The following is a 14,292-nucleotide window of genomic DNA, read 5'->3' as shown; positions in this document are numbered from 1 at the left end:
GTTTCGTATTGGTTAAAAAAAGAAACAAATAAATTCTATGATTTTGTTTTAATCATAACCCAGTTGATTTATATCTTTACTTTATGTGTATAATGATTAGTAACCATACCTGTGATAGTAGAGTAGCAAATTACAAAAATCGTCCATTTTGTGATAACGTTGAATAATTTGGTAGAGTGCTGGCCTGCATAGCCAAGACCATGACATTTTCATGATAGCCTTAACAAGTTTTGTAAAGAGTTGCAGTACTTTAATTATGTTTAAAACGATGTACCGGTACTCAGCAAACACAAAAATGTTTTAAAACATTATAAACGTGTTATAAACGTTTTTGGTTTTGTCAAAACATTTTAATAATATTGAAATGTCGGATTATACAAAGATCATAAAAACGTTTTTGTATATCATGCTTAGCTATAACAAAAATTTTAAAATGTTATCAAATTCTTATTGTAAAATATATTTTACAAACATTTAAAAAAATATTTATCTATATTAACATTAAAATGTATATTAAAAGGTTTTACAGTATGTTTCAAAAAATATGTTTGCATGTTATCAGTAATTTATACCTTTTATATAGTTTGACATTATACATATTTCTATTATAAGGCAGATCACTAGATATCGTTACCGTCTTTATGTCCTTATGATAAGAGGACCATTAAACACATTTAGGCTGTAAGAAAATTTGACAATCTTATAAAAAAATTACATTTATCTGACCATTGAATTGGTCTTTTTCCAATAGTAATAGCAGGGAGTTTAGACGTCTAAAAATGGCAAATTATGCTTCTTATTTTTAATATGTGATGACGAAAGGAACGTCTTTACATGCAGCGGAAATGATTTTGGCAGGTTCAGGCAGATTAGGCCTATATTTGACCCATGTTTAAGCTTTTTGACCTAAACTTGTCCATTGTGGTATTTATCAACTTAGTTACAAATCAAATAAGTTATTCTACAACACGCTGAATTGTAAGACTTTTATCACGAAATGCACAATTATGCCAAACTGTTGCCCTTCTCTGCTCTACTATATATAGTTCATTTCAAGTGGTTTGACTGTCGTCTGCATGCGCGTATCAAGTTCAAGTCAATAATGATAAAACTCATCGTAAGATTCTGTTACGATATAGTCAATAATATATCTCATTCAAAATGATAATAATAAAAAAGATAATAAAAATATACAGCCACGCTGACTTCTTTTGACTCTTAGAATGATCATATCTTACAAAAACTTATCAATCACGATAACGATAAATAAATAAGCCCTGTAAATATATGTTGGAAATCGTCAATCGCAGTAAATCATGTAAATAGAGTGTAATCAGTGGTGATCTTTTCTCTATTAGACACAGGTGAGAAAAGCACACAAATTAGGTGAAAAGTTCATTAATTATTTTTGGAGCCACACGTTTTGAAGCTATCGACATTGCATTGTGGTTTCATGTCATTATTTCTACTATAACACTGTATCCTCGAGTTATTTTCATTTTACATCATGTGCGTCTATTAAGGTGAGTTGAAGGGTAGCATGACCTGTATTATTGGTGTCTGCACTCAAATAATGAGACAAGTAAAGCTGACACGCAAGAGGAATTTTACCCTACTCAGGGTTAATAATTATTGCCCACGATCCCTAACCTGGAATGGAGATCAAAACCCAGTGGCGTAACTAGGGTTGGTAGCACCCGGGGCAAGAAACAAAATTTGCCCCCCCCTCCCCAAGAATATCTTATCTTGAAACATTTGCGCGAGGGGCGCGCGAAATATTGGACAAATAAGGCCTACCACTAATTAATTTTGTTTACTAGAAGTTGAATATCGGTTTTAAAATGTTCTTTTAATTGATTATGTGCTGAAATGCGCGCGAAGCGCGCGAAAATTTTGACTTTCATCGCTTGGAGGGGCGCAGAATCGATGCTGAATTGGTCAATTTGGCGCCCCCCTAAGGGTAGCGCCCGGGGCACGTTGCCCCCCTCTTCCCCCCGGTAGTTACGCCAATGCCAAAACCAAACCTGTATGCATGTATCATAGGAAGTTTTAGGAACATGATGGTAAAGGTCAGCCGTAAAATGTTTCATCAAATAATCAGTCTTATGAGTTAACTTTTGCTATCTTCAGATGATTGGATGAAGACTCTATAAATAGATCCCATGTGTTAAAATATTGTTATTATTAAGCTTAATGGGCATTTGATAAAAGAGTAACAAAATATATTTACAAGATAATAGCAAACAATGCAGGCACCACAATTTAAAAAAAATACATGTATAATATAAACAGAAATTTCTTAAATGTTACCGGGAAAGGGTAGGAATAAATAAATTTCCATAACAAACACATTCGTACGGTAACAACAAGAAAATAACCAGATTTTTTTCGATTCATTTTTCGTGTTATGTTCAGCAAAAATCGAAAGCCATTGCAAAATGACCATCAGCAAGCCGGGTCAGCATGGTGGTCATGTAGAATATTATTCTTTATACCAAGTAGGCATATTTTAAATAAATAAATAAATAAATAAACAAACAAACAAACAAACAAACAAACAAACAAACAAACAAACAACCAAATAAATAAATAAATAAATAAATAAATAAATAAATAATTAATTAATTAATTAATTAATTAAATAAATAAATAAATAAATAAATAAATAAATAAATAAATAAATAAATAAATAAATAAATAAATAAATAAATAAATAAATAAATAAATAAATATCAACCGGCCCTTATCCAAGGAACAAAATAAAATACATGTACAATTAAGTATCAACTTTGGAGTAGTTTGAGGTGCTTGTTGAAGTTGTTCCCTGCCAGCATATACAATTGGTTCAAAAGACCCTATATTCGATACACAAGCCCTTACACTTATCAAATACTTTCTGTGGTATAAAAACTTGAATACAAATTCAATGATATTTCCGATATATCGATCTTGACAATGACTAAGTTATCCCAAACATTGACGCCGTATAGAATACAACTATCGATTATCCCCATTGTCCGTCCACTTATTGCTAATTAATACCCTGTCGCCAAGTAATTATCCCAATAGATATGGAATAACAATCGAATTATCGGATTAAGGGGATCAGTGGGTTTACACTTGACTGCCGTATTATCTCCATTGAATCGGTAAGTGCTGGCTCGTTATTGGCGACTTTGTATTGTTATCATCCAATAGTTTTATAACGATGTTTCCAAACTGTCTTAGTTAAAGTACAGCGACCGTATCTAACAAGTCGCATCTGTCTCGTCTTTACTGCTGCTATATATTTTTTTGAATCATTTATGGAATTGAAATGCATTCATGCTGTGACATCTTGAGTATTGACTAGTGAATAAGAAATAGAATTTGTACTTCAACTTTTAGCATTTTTTACAACAAAAATATATTGGAATATCTTTTCAGCGAAGTATAATTTCCAGCTGCTATCAAGGTAAGTGACTGTCCATTCATTATTAAAATTATTTATTTATCACTCGCGGAGTCGTCGATTATTTTGTAAACTTTTGTATTGCGATTTGGCCAGAATGCTCAAAACTCAAGACTTAAGGACTTCATTTTAAATATATGACCAAAAACATCTCTAAAATTTTTATCGAAGTATCGAACTAGATTGTCTATGTGTACTTTTACGACGCAAACTTCGTGGATAGACCGGGGGATAGGCGTACACTATACTCAAAGCATCGAGATGCTCAAAGATATTATTTGTCAGGTTTACTTCAACTTTTAAGGAAACTAGATCAAACTCAAAAATACAGTTTTGCGCTGATTACGAAAATTAAAGTTATTAAGCTGAATTTTGTGGGCAAGTGGTAAAAAAGTGTCTTAGAAAAAGGTTAGCTCTTTTTTTCAGTTGCAAATATTTTTTGTTGCAACAACTACATAATAATATAAATAGGATCTAAGTATTTGCAACTTGAAAAATGAGTAATGCCAATGATTATTTCCAACTTGAAAATGAGTAATGCCAATTGCCAACAAAAGAAAAAATGAGTTTATTTGACTAAAGTCAAGTCGAGCCAACAAAACACGTTGTCTTTAGGTGAGCTTAAAATGTTCGAGTTTCATTCCATTTCATAAGTCTTTAACCTACTTGGCAAGACAAGAGCGTGCTTTTTAAGTTGTCCTCGTTTATTTGAATAAGTTGTAATAACAAGGTAAACGGTAGTTTTTATTAGTGATAAAAAGTTTAAATTATATTAAACTAAAATAAAGGCATATAATAATGGATGCGCAAATGAGAGTATGTTCGATTCTTAACTTCAAGAGTGGTTCCACGCGGAAAGTACCACTTTACATTAAATTATAAGAAAGGCAAGTGTCTTGTTAGTATTATTATAATTATATCATTAATATCCATGAAAAATTATATTGAGCAATTTATACACACTTTACTAATCACATTTTTTATTCACTTTGTAAAAAATACTAAAGGTTAAAGTTTAACTGTATCGATGGATAGTGCTTAGAAATCTAACATCGATGTGTACAAATTTGCTACTGAACTTACTGCTATATTAGTTTAAATACTTGAATTGTTAGTTTAGGTTCCAAACATGTTTACAAAGTGATAACAAGAATGTGTTTACGAAACATGTCTAATAACTGAGACCATATACCTAAAGGTAATATATGGTCCATAATAATTAATATCGCGCGTCGCAACCATTAGCCTACATATTAAAACATTTACATTGCAAATCACACAATACAATGATGAATTTAAGCTCCACTCGGCGAAGGACCACGCGTCTTGATTCCAAGCGAAAGCTAACCCTACTGAACCCTATTCCATTCGCCGTAGCGAACCTTATTTCATTTTCGACATTGTGAACCTTATTTCATATTCGAATTCGATAGCGGACCTTTGACATAGAACCTTATTTAATGTTCGATATCGGACCTTCGACATAGCGAACCGTATTTTATAATTATTTCGACACGACGAATCTTATTATTTTTGATGGATGGTAAAGAACCTACTCAAATTGCAGGACATCACAATTTACAATGCTGCCCTCACATTTCCCCTCTTGTCTGAAACTATGCTGAAAGATTTTCCAAACAACCACGTAAAACCCGGGCATAAAACGTTTCTTGTAACCGCTCCAACCGGACCGCGACACAAGGCCGTAGCAAGGTTGAAAAATGTGGGCGGCCATCACAAATGTGGGGCGGCCAAATTACAAATATATGCCCAAATTGAAATAAAGATATAAAGAAAAACATAACAAATTTCTCAAAAAGTGGGGCGGCCATGGCATCCCCAACCGCCCCGCTTGCTACGGCCCTGCCGCGACACACACATGAGCAAATTCCATAAAGGTTTAGGGTTAGACTTACATGTAGGGCTTAGGTTATAGGGTTAGGGGTAAAGTTTGGGGTTGTGATTAGGACGGAGGTTATAGAATATGGTTAGGGGTGAAGGTTATAGGGTAAGGATAGGTAAAAATTATGGTATATAACCAAGGGATGAAATCAAAACTCGTCCACCGGTTCCACAGTTCCGTCCGGTTGGAGCCGGTTTCTATTTTGTTCTAAACAATGGAACGCAGTTCATCCGACGGTCGAGTTTTGATTTCTGTCCTATAAAGTGATTGGGTTTTCGGATTATCGATATGTAACCCTTTTACAACCCCGGGTTTACAACCTTAGTCAGTCGGACTGGTAATCCGCTGACGTACTATCAGCAACATTTTATCCCAGGCTTTAGTGACCTATAAAATAATTTACTTTTGTCGAAAAAAAAATCTTGCAATGTTCGATTTACATATGAACGTAGACAGTGCAGATTATACATTATAAATTGAATTTCTATCGATAATTGAGGATTTAACGCTACATTGGATTTAACGATATGTCGTCTATTAGTCGTTAAACAGAGTTTGACAGTAGTTAAAAAGCATTGCACATTTCAATATAATTATGTTTACCAATGCAACAGTGTTCATGTCGTGATGATAATAACAACATACACGACACCTAAACTTTAACATTCTTTTCAAGCAGTGCACGTTCGAATATCGTCAAGTAGCCCGCCTCCGCGTATAACACTTTCCCCATACACATGATATACCGTATGTCATCCTTATTTTAATCTTTAAACTTTCATCAATGACACCCCATCATTTCTTCCCAATTCAGGTAGGTTGGTAAAAATTGTTGAACCGATGTTAATTGTGAAAGAAGTTTCCATTGAACATGTTTAAATTATGATATTTTTGAAAATGAATTGTTCGGCAAATCTGTAAAGCGTCATGTCAAATACTTTTTGCTGTAAACCCGATTAAACATTGTTAAAATGAAAACTTTTGTCCCATTGGTTCGGTGTATTTAAAAGGGTAAATAAAAGCCTATTGTCTTTACATTTTAAGTTATATGCCTTTTCAACTTTTGGTCTCTTTTGGTCACTTTGTTAAAAAGCAGAGAGACAACTTGACTGGTTGAATGATTGTCCACTTTAGCGTTCTGCTTTGTCCTGGCCACTTCGTCATCAGCAGACCAAAAGTGCTCTATGGTTTAGAAATGGCGATCTGTCTACTTTTCGTGCACCAATCAATTTATTGGTGGTTTTCGGTCACCTATAGGTGGGACCAATGGTGAAAAGCTCCACTCAACTGTGTCCCATTGATAGAACAGCAACACAAGTAGAAGATGCTGCTGCTGCTGAGTGCATGACGATCACCAGGCAAATGTTATGAATGTCAGAATCCTGACCAAGCATGCACGGAAACTCAACGTCAGCCTAACTTTTGTGCCAGCCCTCGTCAGATTATGCTCTGCAGCCGTCAGTGCAACATAATTTCATTGCTTCAGTGTACCCATAGGGTAGTTAACAATAAGTGTTAACCTGCAGAAATATATTGCAAGAGTACCCATTTCTTTCGACTTTTTGAACAAGTTAGCCTTTATATCGGGATTTCATTATTCTATTTATTCTACAAAAGACGTGAACGGCGTTGTTGAGGAAAACTGCGCCCGGAGGAATTTGTGTTGGATGGAGCACATGACTTTTTAAAAGTGGTAATTTTTTTGTATGTTAGGCGGCTGACTGTCCAACTCACTCAGACGTCATCTAACCATAACTGAGACTAAGTGTTTGCGAGGAAAATAATAGCATCACATTATTTCAAAGTATTGTTGAGATGGAGAGAACTATTTTGAACGGATTTTATGCTTCACATCTGTGCTTTTGACCTTGATGATGACGACGATATATGAACTCGAGATACCTTGTTTTGGAGTATAAGCATCTTCACGAACCAATGTAGGATCACCGCTCCACGAAAAGGTGCTTCACACTTTCCGTATTTTTGTTTAAGATGAATTGCAAGATAATTTAATCATTCAAGTCATAATGTACGATCTTTTCAAATAAAATTGGTTAATTTTGTTTAGTCAAACTTGATTTGTTGGCATATTTGTATAATATTTACACGTGTCCCAACTACCTAATTTACCAAATTCGTTGTGTTATAGAATAACAGAACAATTTTAAATTAATGTCATAATTACAAGATCACCCTCCCCTCACACCCCCCCTAAAAAAAACGGCTTTAAATGGCTATATAGAAAATACCATATTACTAATATTATTTCATTTTGGTAAAGAATACCATTCAAATTTGCCAAATATCGTACATTATGGCTTTAAAGTTGCTGACTTGTTGATTAACTTGATTGGTGATCATGGTGATTGCTCGTACGCTGTGCCTGCTCGTATAATGAATTACGTTCATCAATAGCCTACATGTGCACGTCAGGTGATGCCGGTGTGTCTTGTTGATTGTATGTATGTAACGTCTCTTACAGGGACAAGGGAACCAAATAACGTTTCTCCTTATTTGGACAATGTCATACTAAGGAAGTTGATTGTATGGTAGGTTACGATGAACTTCACACCAAAATGTTATTGTTGCACATTCTGTGATGGAATTCATTATTCTTGTGGGTGTTTACCAACTTTTATCGCCGGTATAATTAAATTTCTGCCAATGGTTAAAAATAAAACGCATTTTTAATTCGAGCCAAATCAGTCTGGTTGCCAGTCATTAACACCAATGAATACTTTGGAAAAATCAACTACATTTGGTTGTAATGTGTAAAATTATGTATGCTGGCTGTCATTAAGACAGGACCTCAAGTTCGCCGGCCGGTCGCGCGGTTCTGCGGTTCATCGACCCAATGCCTTTCATATTTTGTTCCGCAATACATTATTTTAAATACCACAGTTAATCAAATATGTTTATTTTGTAACGGCACATACAATAATAACATAATATGCGGTACTTATGCAGTAGGACGTAGTGACATAATGAAATTGAATGTAATCAATTCACACAAGTTTAGAATTACTTTATTTTGCTAATTATATATTGCCAGTATAAAGCCAAGAAAATAGTGTGAATACCGCAAATGAGCATTATTGAAATCACGATATCATGTATATTGCATAATAACATATAATAATCGTTGCCTGTAATGTCATCTGTATATAAATGAAAGACTTTTCTATGTGTATATGTTATTTCATAATTTATGATATCATGAAGCATAGGTCTTGTGTATCAATATAGAAGGCTATGGCTTCAATACATTTCATAACACTTCCTAACTAGTCATATGCAGTCATGTACTTCATGAAAAATACAAGATATTAACTAAAGCTTTCTTTTTTATATTTACCCCTTCCTGCCCCTGGTCATACCAAACCCAGATTGGATCTCGTAGGAAACAATGACATCAAGATACCGACATCCAGGATATATTACTACTGTCTGGTCTATGTTGTGTGGCTATCCGCTATTTGCTGTAATACTACATACTTGGCTTCTGTCAACGGCGACTGCTCAACTGATGGGTAAGCTGTCTCAGCTCATTTCAATTATTTGTTTAAAGCGCTCTAGAAAATAATCAAACCAGGAACTGTGTACACATTTTGAAATTTGGATTTGGCATCTGTGAAAAAAATGTCAAATACAGCATTAATTGTTTTTTACTACAACACACCGTAATCCTTAATTGATCATTAATTGGCAATAAGTGAAAATTTGATATTTGGCATCTTGTAATCACAGTCACGTAAAAGATTTGGAATAAGAATCCTGGGCTATAGAAAGGCATTTTACTCTTAATCTGAATAAAATTTTACTTAAGATAAGTGTTACAAAAAAAATAATTTGCTTGCTAAAAATTCAAGACGGCATAATTATACTGTACAAGTCTAATGGCTTCATTGTCACAACATACAAACAAACACCCTAAAACGCATGTTTTGGCCTGTCTTTAAAAAAAATGACCAAATATCAAAATTTTACTTTTATTGCCAGTTAGGCATGTTATGTCCATCTAAAAGATTAGGATTGACCAATTTGTTTACAATATATTCATTCAATCCAAAAACAATAAGTACTGCATTTTTCTGAAATCGGGAGTGAACTGTCGTCGAAAATTCAATAAAGTAGGACAAATCAGTTTACATGTAGCATAATTATGTCAAAGACCAATTACTATAAAGTAATGTGAGTTTCATAGCCTCAGCCTTTAAAAGATGATTAAAAGCTTGTTTGAGTGACCCCGAATCTGGAATAAATTTAGACCATGTTCTTTGAGATGGAGATTTTAACGGCCCATAAAAATGGAGAATAATTCCGCTCTTATTTGTAATGATGGAAATAAAGTGGATTAAATCCGAATTCCTCTTTAAAATGAACACACTAATTTGTAGGGAAGCATTATGTGCTTAACTCCTCCAGTTTATTCCAAAAGGTGGTATCTGCAGGAAAAGTCAAAGCATAATGCAATTTTCTGTTTTCTTTTTATATATAACAGTGACTAGGGGCAAGGCAAGGGGTGGTATTCAAAACTGCAGATTTCAACCATTCTGAAAGAGTGCATGCGCTCAGATGCAAATCACTTTTTGAATACAACTTATTAATTAATTCTCATGTAGGCTAATCACGTTGTGTTCTATTTTGTCCTTATACACTTACGGTTATAATTACAATATTATCAATGATTATCAAAACAAACCACAACTACAAGGTTAATATTTGATCAATTACAAATTTGACCTGCGGTATTTTGTATAAAACAGACACAATTGGTCCTTCAACAAGACCTTTTTGTATTATCTCAAATTCACCGTGGAGCCAAACAGTTAATATACATTAATTTCATGGTTCTCAAGGTTTACGTTAATATATCTTAGTTATGGACATTTTTGTCGATAGTTGATTAATATTGATGCTGATTAGAAACCTAAGTGGGTCATATGCGCATAAAATGATATTAAATGTGCGAATGCATTATCCAACATACACTTCGAGCACCCGCATGAAATGAAATTGAAATAACCATCAATATGTAGCCTATACTGTTCACTTATTTTAAAGGCTGGTGTATTTGGCAGTTCACAGCATCTTGTGAATGGTAGTGAGCTTTGGCAAAAATTGCATTATAGAAGAATTCAAATATCATAGATATACTTTTGTAGGTCCTGTGGCTCTTGAGTTATGTTGTAAAGAGGGCTGAAACAACAACACTTTTGTAAAACGTACATAATTCATTAACAACAATAAATCAAGCAAGTTTTCAAAGTGTTTTTTTTTTTGCTGCTTCGACCAACATTAAAAGCAAAGTCCATGGTTGGGAGGCCAAAGAGAGCCGGGTTCGATTTATTTTGACCACCCTATAGGTGTTGTGTTAGGTGAATTAAAGTGACAACGTTTGCAAAATAATGTGTTTTTACATGATGCACACATGATATCGATTCGATTCAAGATTCTAAATAAAATGGAATGGGGTTCTATACCCATAATTGTGAATAATTATTCACCCACCATAGAAGTATACTTTATCAGAGGATCATAGCAAATCTACATTGAAATTCTATGCTTGTTTGTAACAGAGCCCAAACACGAAATAAGCCATGAATATGTAGTCAAACGAGTTATTTTGTTCTCAAAGTCAAAACGTGCAGACTGGCTAGAGTCAGTGACGGTCATTTGTCACCAAAAACCGAAATATTCTGCTCGGGTTTGTTGTCCTAAATAACATCGATCTCACTGTGGTTTCCGCACGTAGTAAAAAGCATTTATTTACCTATCCTTTACAGTCTACAGGTGACATGTCTTTCCTTTTATCCAATACAATTTGATCAATTGTACATTATAGAGGATACTCAACTTGTAATATCACCTTTGGCCGACCATGCAACTGTTAACAAAAACAGTGATTGGTTAACGCTCGGTAAAACGACACTTCCGATCAAATTAAACCATTGTTTAATTTCGTGGCATTTGATAGGCACAATTAATAGATGTCTTCAAACGTTAACACACGAGGGAAATGTCACCTTTATTGTGTTGTTTTGTTCATATTTGTAAATGGGCGTCCTCCGTAACGATGGTAACTGAAATCACATTTTTAGCAGTTACGTACTCTGAATTTGTGACCTGGTTAACGAAACAATGCATAGTGGAGACATTGTTCTTAACAAAGGCTTTGTTACATTTCAGTTTCGATGTCCAAAAACATGGAAAATGGAAGTGAAGCTGTATGATATGTAACATTTATATATTGGTGATTTGCATGACACTTCTATTCTAAAATTTCATCATTGCAATCACGGGTCTCACACGAGCAGCCGCGGATTTTACTTTAAGGGGGTACTACACCCCTCGATAAATTTATGTCTATTTTTGCATTTTTCTCAAAATTAACACACTGGTAACAAAAGTTATGTATATTATAGGGGCAAGGAATCAATTACTACACTGTAATTTCAGTGACCCAAGACAAGCGGTTTGTTATTTATGATAAGAAATAAGGTACCGCTGGGATGTACCTCATTTCCTATCATATATACTGAACTGCTTGTCTTGAGTCACTGAAATGTCAGTGTAGTAATTGGATTCCTTGCCCCAATAATATACATAACTTTTGTTACCAGTGTGTTATTATTTTTTGAGCAAAATGCAAAAATAGTCACAAATTTGCCACAGGGGTGTAGTACCCCCTTAAGGTTAAGCCTAGGGTCTGCATGTATATAATAAAACGTAAAAGTGCTTGTGTTTATCCGACTACATAGTACATTAAACTGTCACTCAAACGCTGAACATGAACTTCAACAGTTTTTATCCACATATTCAACAGCTCGGTGCTTTCCTAACTAAAACGTATACTAGTACCTTTTCATAAAATGTTGGTGTCAAAATCACGCACAATCCCACATTATATAGTTTTGATGTTATCTATATTGTCGTTTTGTAAAGAGCACGTGTCGACGATTCAATCTTAAGCTAAACATTGCCCGCCCTTTTGGTCATTGAGTGGCTTTCTGTTTGCTCTTCCTACATGACAAGGTTGGGAAGAGTTGACTAAATGGGTAAACAGAGAAATTAATGGGTGCTTTCGATGGCTTCATAGGTGTCAAGTGATATCAGCAGTTTGCCGACATTGACACGTGGGAACTTGAACAGCTCTTTGAACGCATTGTTTTGTAAAAGTTCTGTGAATGAAGTATCTAAATAATGTAATCTGCATGCATCTTGAATGTACAAGATTGGAAGCAAATTAGCAATCAAAAACAAAATGAAACTGTTCTGTAACATTTTTAGATTGTGCGTGTGGTGGGAAATCGGGGATTTTTGCGGGGTTTCGGCAAATCGAGGTGCGTTTTTTGGCCTCCAAGATCGCATATTTCTATGCGAACCTTCTCTCAAAGGTTTTATTGTATTATGTTGTCAGTCGAAGTATATACATGTATAGTTTTCATCAATATATTTTTGTGTGCCTCGTATCTTTTATTTTCATCACGTTTATCTTTTCGAAGCCCTAAATCAAAATGTCATGTTCCCTTATTCTATTATTCAGTTCATTATTGTTTGCTGATTTCGTAATTAACCTTTGATTCCAAATGAATGAGATGAATAATTTCCTTTTTATATTTCGATTTGTCAAATTCTTTTGGACCGTGTTTTATTGTATGGTTTAATAAATCAAGGGGATCTGTAAATGATACATGCGATTGTGTATTCAGCTTCTAAATCATGGCATTAAATCAAGATTAACTCTTCGTATGACATATTTTGTCAGGTAAAGCCTTTGCCATAAAGATATGCAAGAAATATATAGATATGTAGTGTAGTTTGTCTCACATCTGTAATTGTTAATTTTGTGTAAAGATACTAATGTGAGTAGTGTTCCTTGAGCAAGATGGCCACGGTTCATAGTTATAAAACAAAGCAAAGACAATACATGGCAGATGCAAAAAAATAATAATAATAAAATACCCCATTCATTATAAATGGTCTGATTTGCTTTGGCTCAGTGGTTTGTTTCTGGAGGAACACACGAATTCATGACAGTACACGATGGATGGAATACAGTATGCAAAGGAATATAAATTAACTTGTGTCGTGTGTCAATCAGAACAAGATGACATCGAAAAGCAGGTCAGACTGATAATTAAAATACAAAGGTCAGGAGATTTTTTGTTGAATATTTATACGCTACATTATTAGAAAACTATGATGCTGGTTATGATGCTGATGCTGAACGCTCATGTTAACGATGATGATCGGATGACGGGGTTTGATGACGATGACGATGGGGGGACTCACTGGGGTGTTTTAGTCATTGTAGGCCTACTTTGTTATGCTCTTAGATGGCAAGTGGATAATCGACAGTGTTTAAAATAAATGTCTCAGTTTTGATGGCATGTTTGAGGTTTTATATCCAACACGTTCAAAGGTCAATATTTACGTGCATAATCATATTGGGGTTAACAGACTGAGCCCTCGTGAATGCGAATGTTGAGAACTGACCTATACTGATTTAACGCTGACTCCGCCTATAGAAACAAATCTTGACAAAATCTGCTTGTAAACATAGAATCGTATCTCCATGACAGCATCATGTATGAGTATTGTTGCATCTCATAATCTAAACAATACAAGTTACCTTATATTCAAAACACAAGGCAATGTTTCCTATACTTAAATATTCTTTTTGTATGAGACACAGCGTGGCTTATGTATCATTTTCTCCAAATAAATATTGCCCAAGATCTATTTACGTTTAAAGTGCAAGCCTTTTCTTTAATAACTTGGTGCACTTTTGGCATACATACCAGCCCTTTGTCCCTGATTGTCGTAGCGCCAGAGTGAGTTAGCCCTCAAATTCTACCACTAGTCATGATAGTACGTGTAATTTGTTGTGTCTTTTTTCAGATGACATCCGTATAGTTTTGAGCTTAATTATTAA

General features: G+C 34.4%; 1 protein-coding gene across 3 annotated transcripts in view; it reads left to right on the top strand.

Annotated features, from left to right (window-relative positions):
* The first annotated feature begins 3,244 nt into the window (after positions 1 to 3,244).
* Positions 3,245 to 14,292, top strand: part of LOC140155839 (BMP-binding endothelial regulator protein-like) — a 57,648-nt gene continuing 46,600 nt past the window's right edge. Inside the window, exons 1-3 of one of the 3 annotated variants that reach the window (XM_072178827.1) lie at positions 6,529 to 7,047; positions 7,160 to 7,315; positions 8,741 to 8,884. In XM_072178827.1, coding sequence (XP_072034928.1) covers positions 8,761 to 8,884 — 124 coding nt within the window. In that variant the 5' untranslated portion in view covers positions 6,529 to 7,047; positions 7,160 to 7,315; positions 8,741 to 8,760. Of the gene's footprint in view, positions 3,455 to 6,528; positions 7,316 to 8,740; positions 8,885 to 14,292 lie in introns of those variants that run through there. The other 2 variants (XM_072178828.1, XM_072178826.1) reach the window with 2 other exon arrangements.

This window comes from Amphiura filiformis, chromosome 6 (assembly GCF_039555335.1).
Source record: "Amphiura filiformis chromosome 6, Afil_fr2py, whole genome shotgun sequence".
Lineage (NCBI taxonomy): Eukaryota > Metazoa > Echinodermata > Ophiuroidea > Amphilepidida > Amphiuridae > Amphiura > Amphiura filiformis.
The sequence above is the reverse complement of the archived record's forward strand: the minus strand, read 5'-3'. Positions and strand labels throughout refer to the sequence as shown.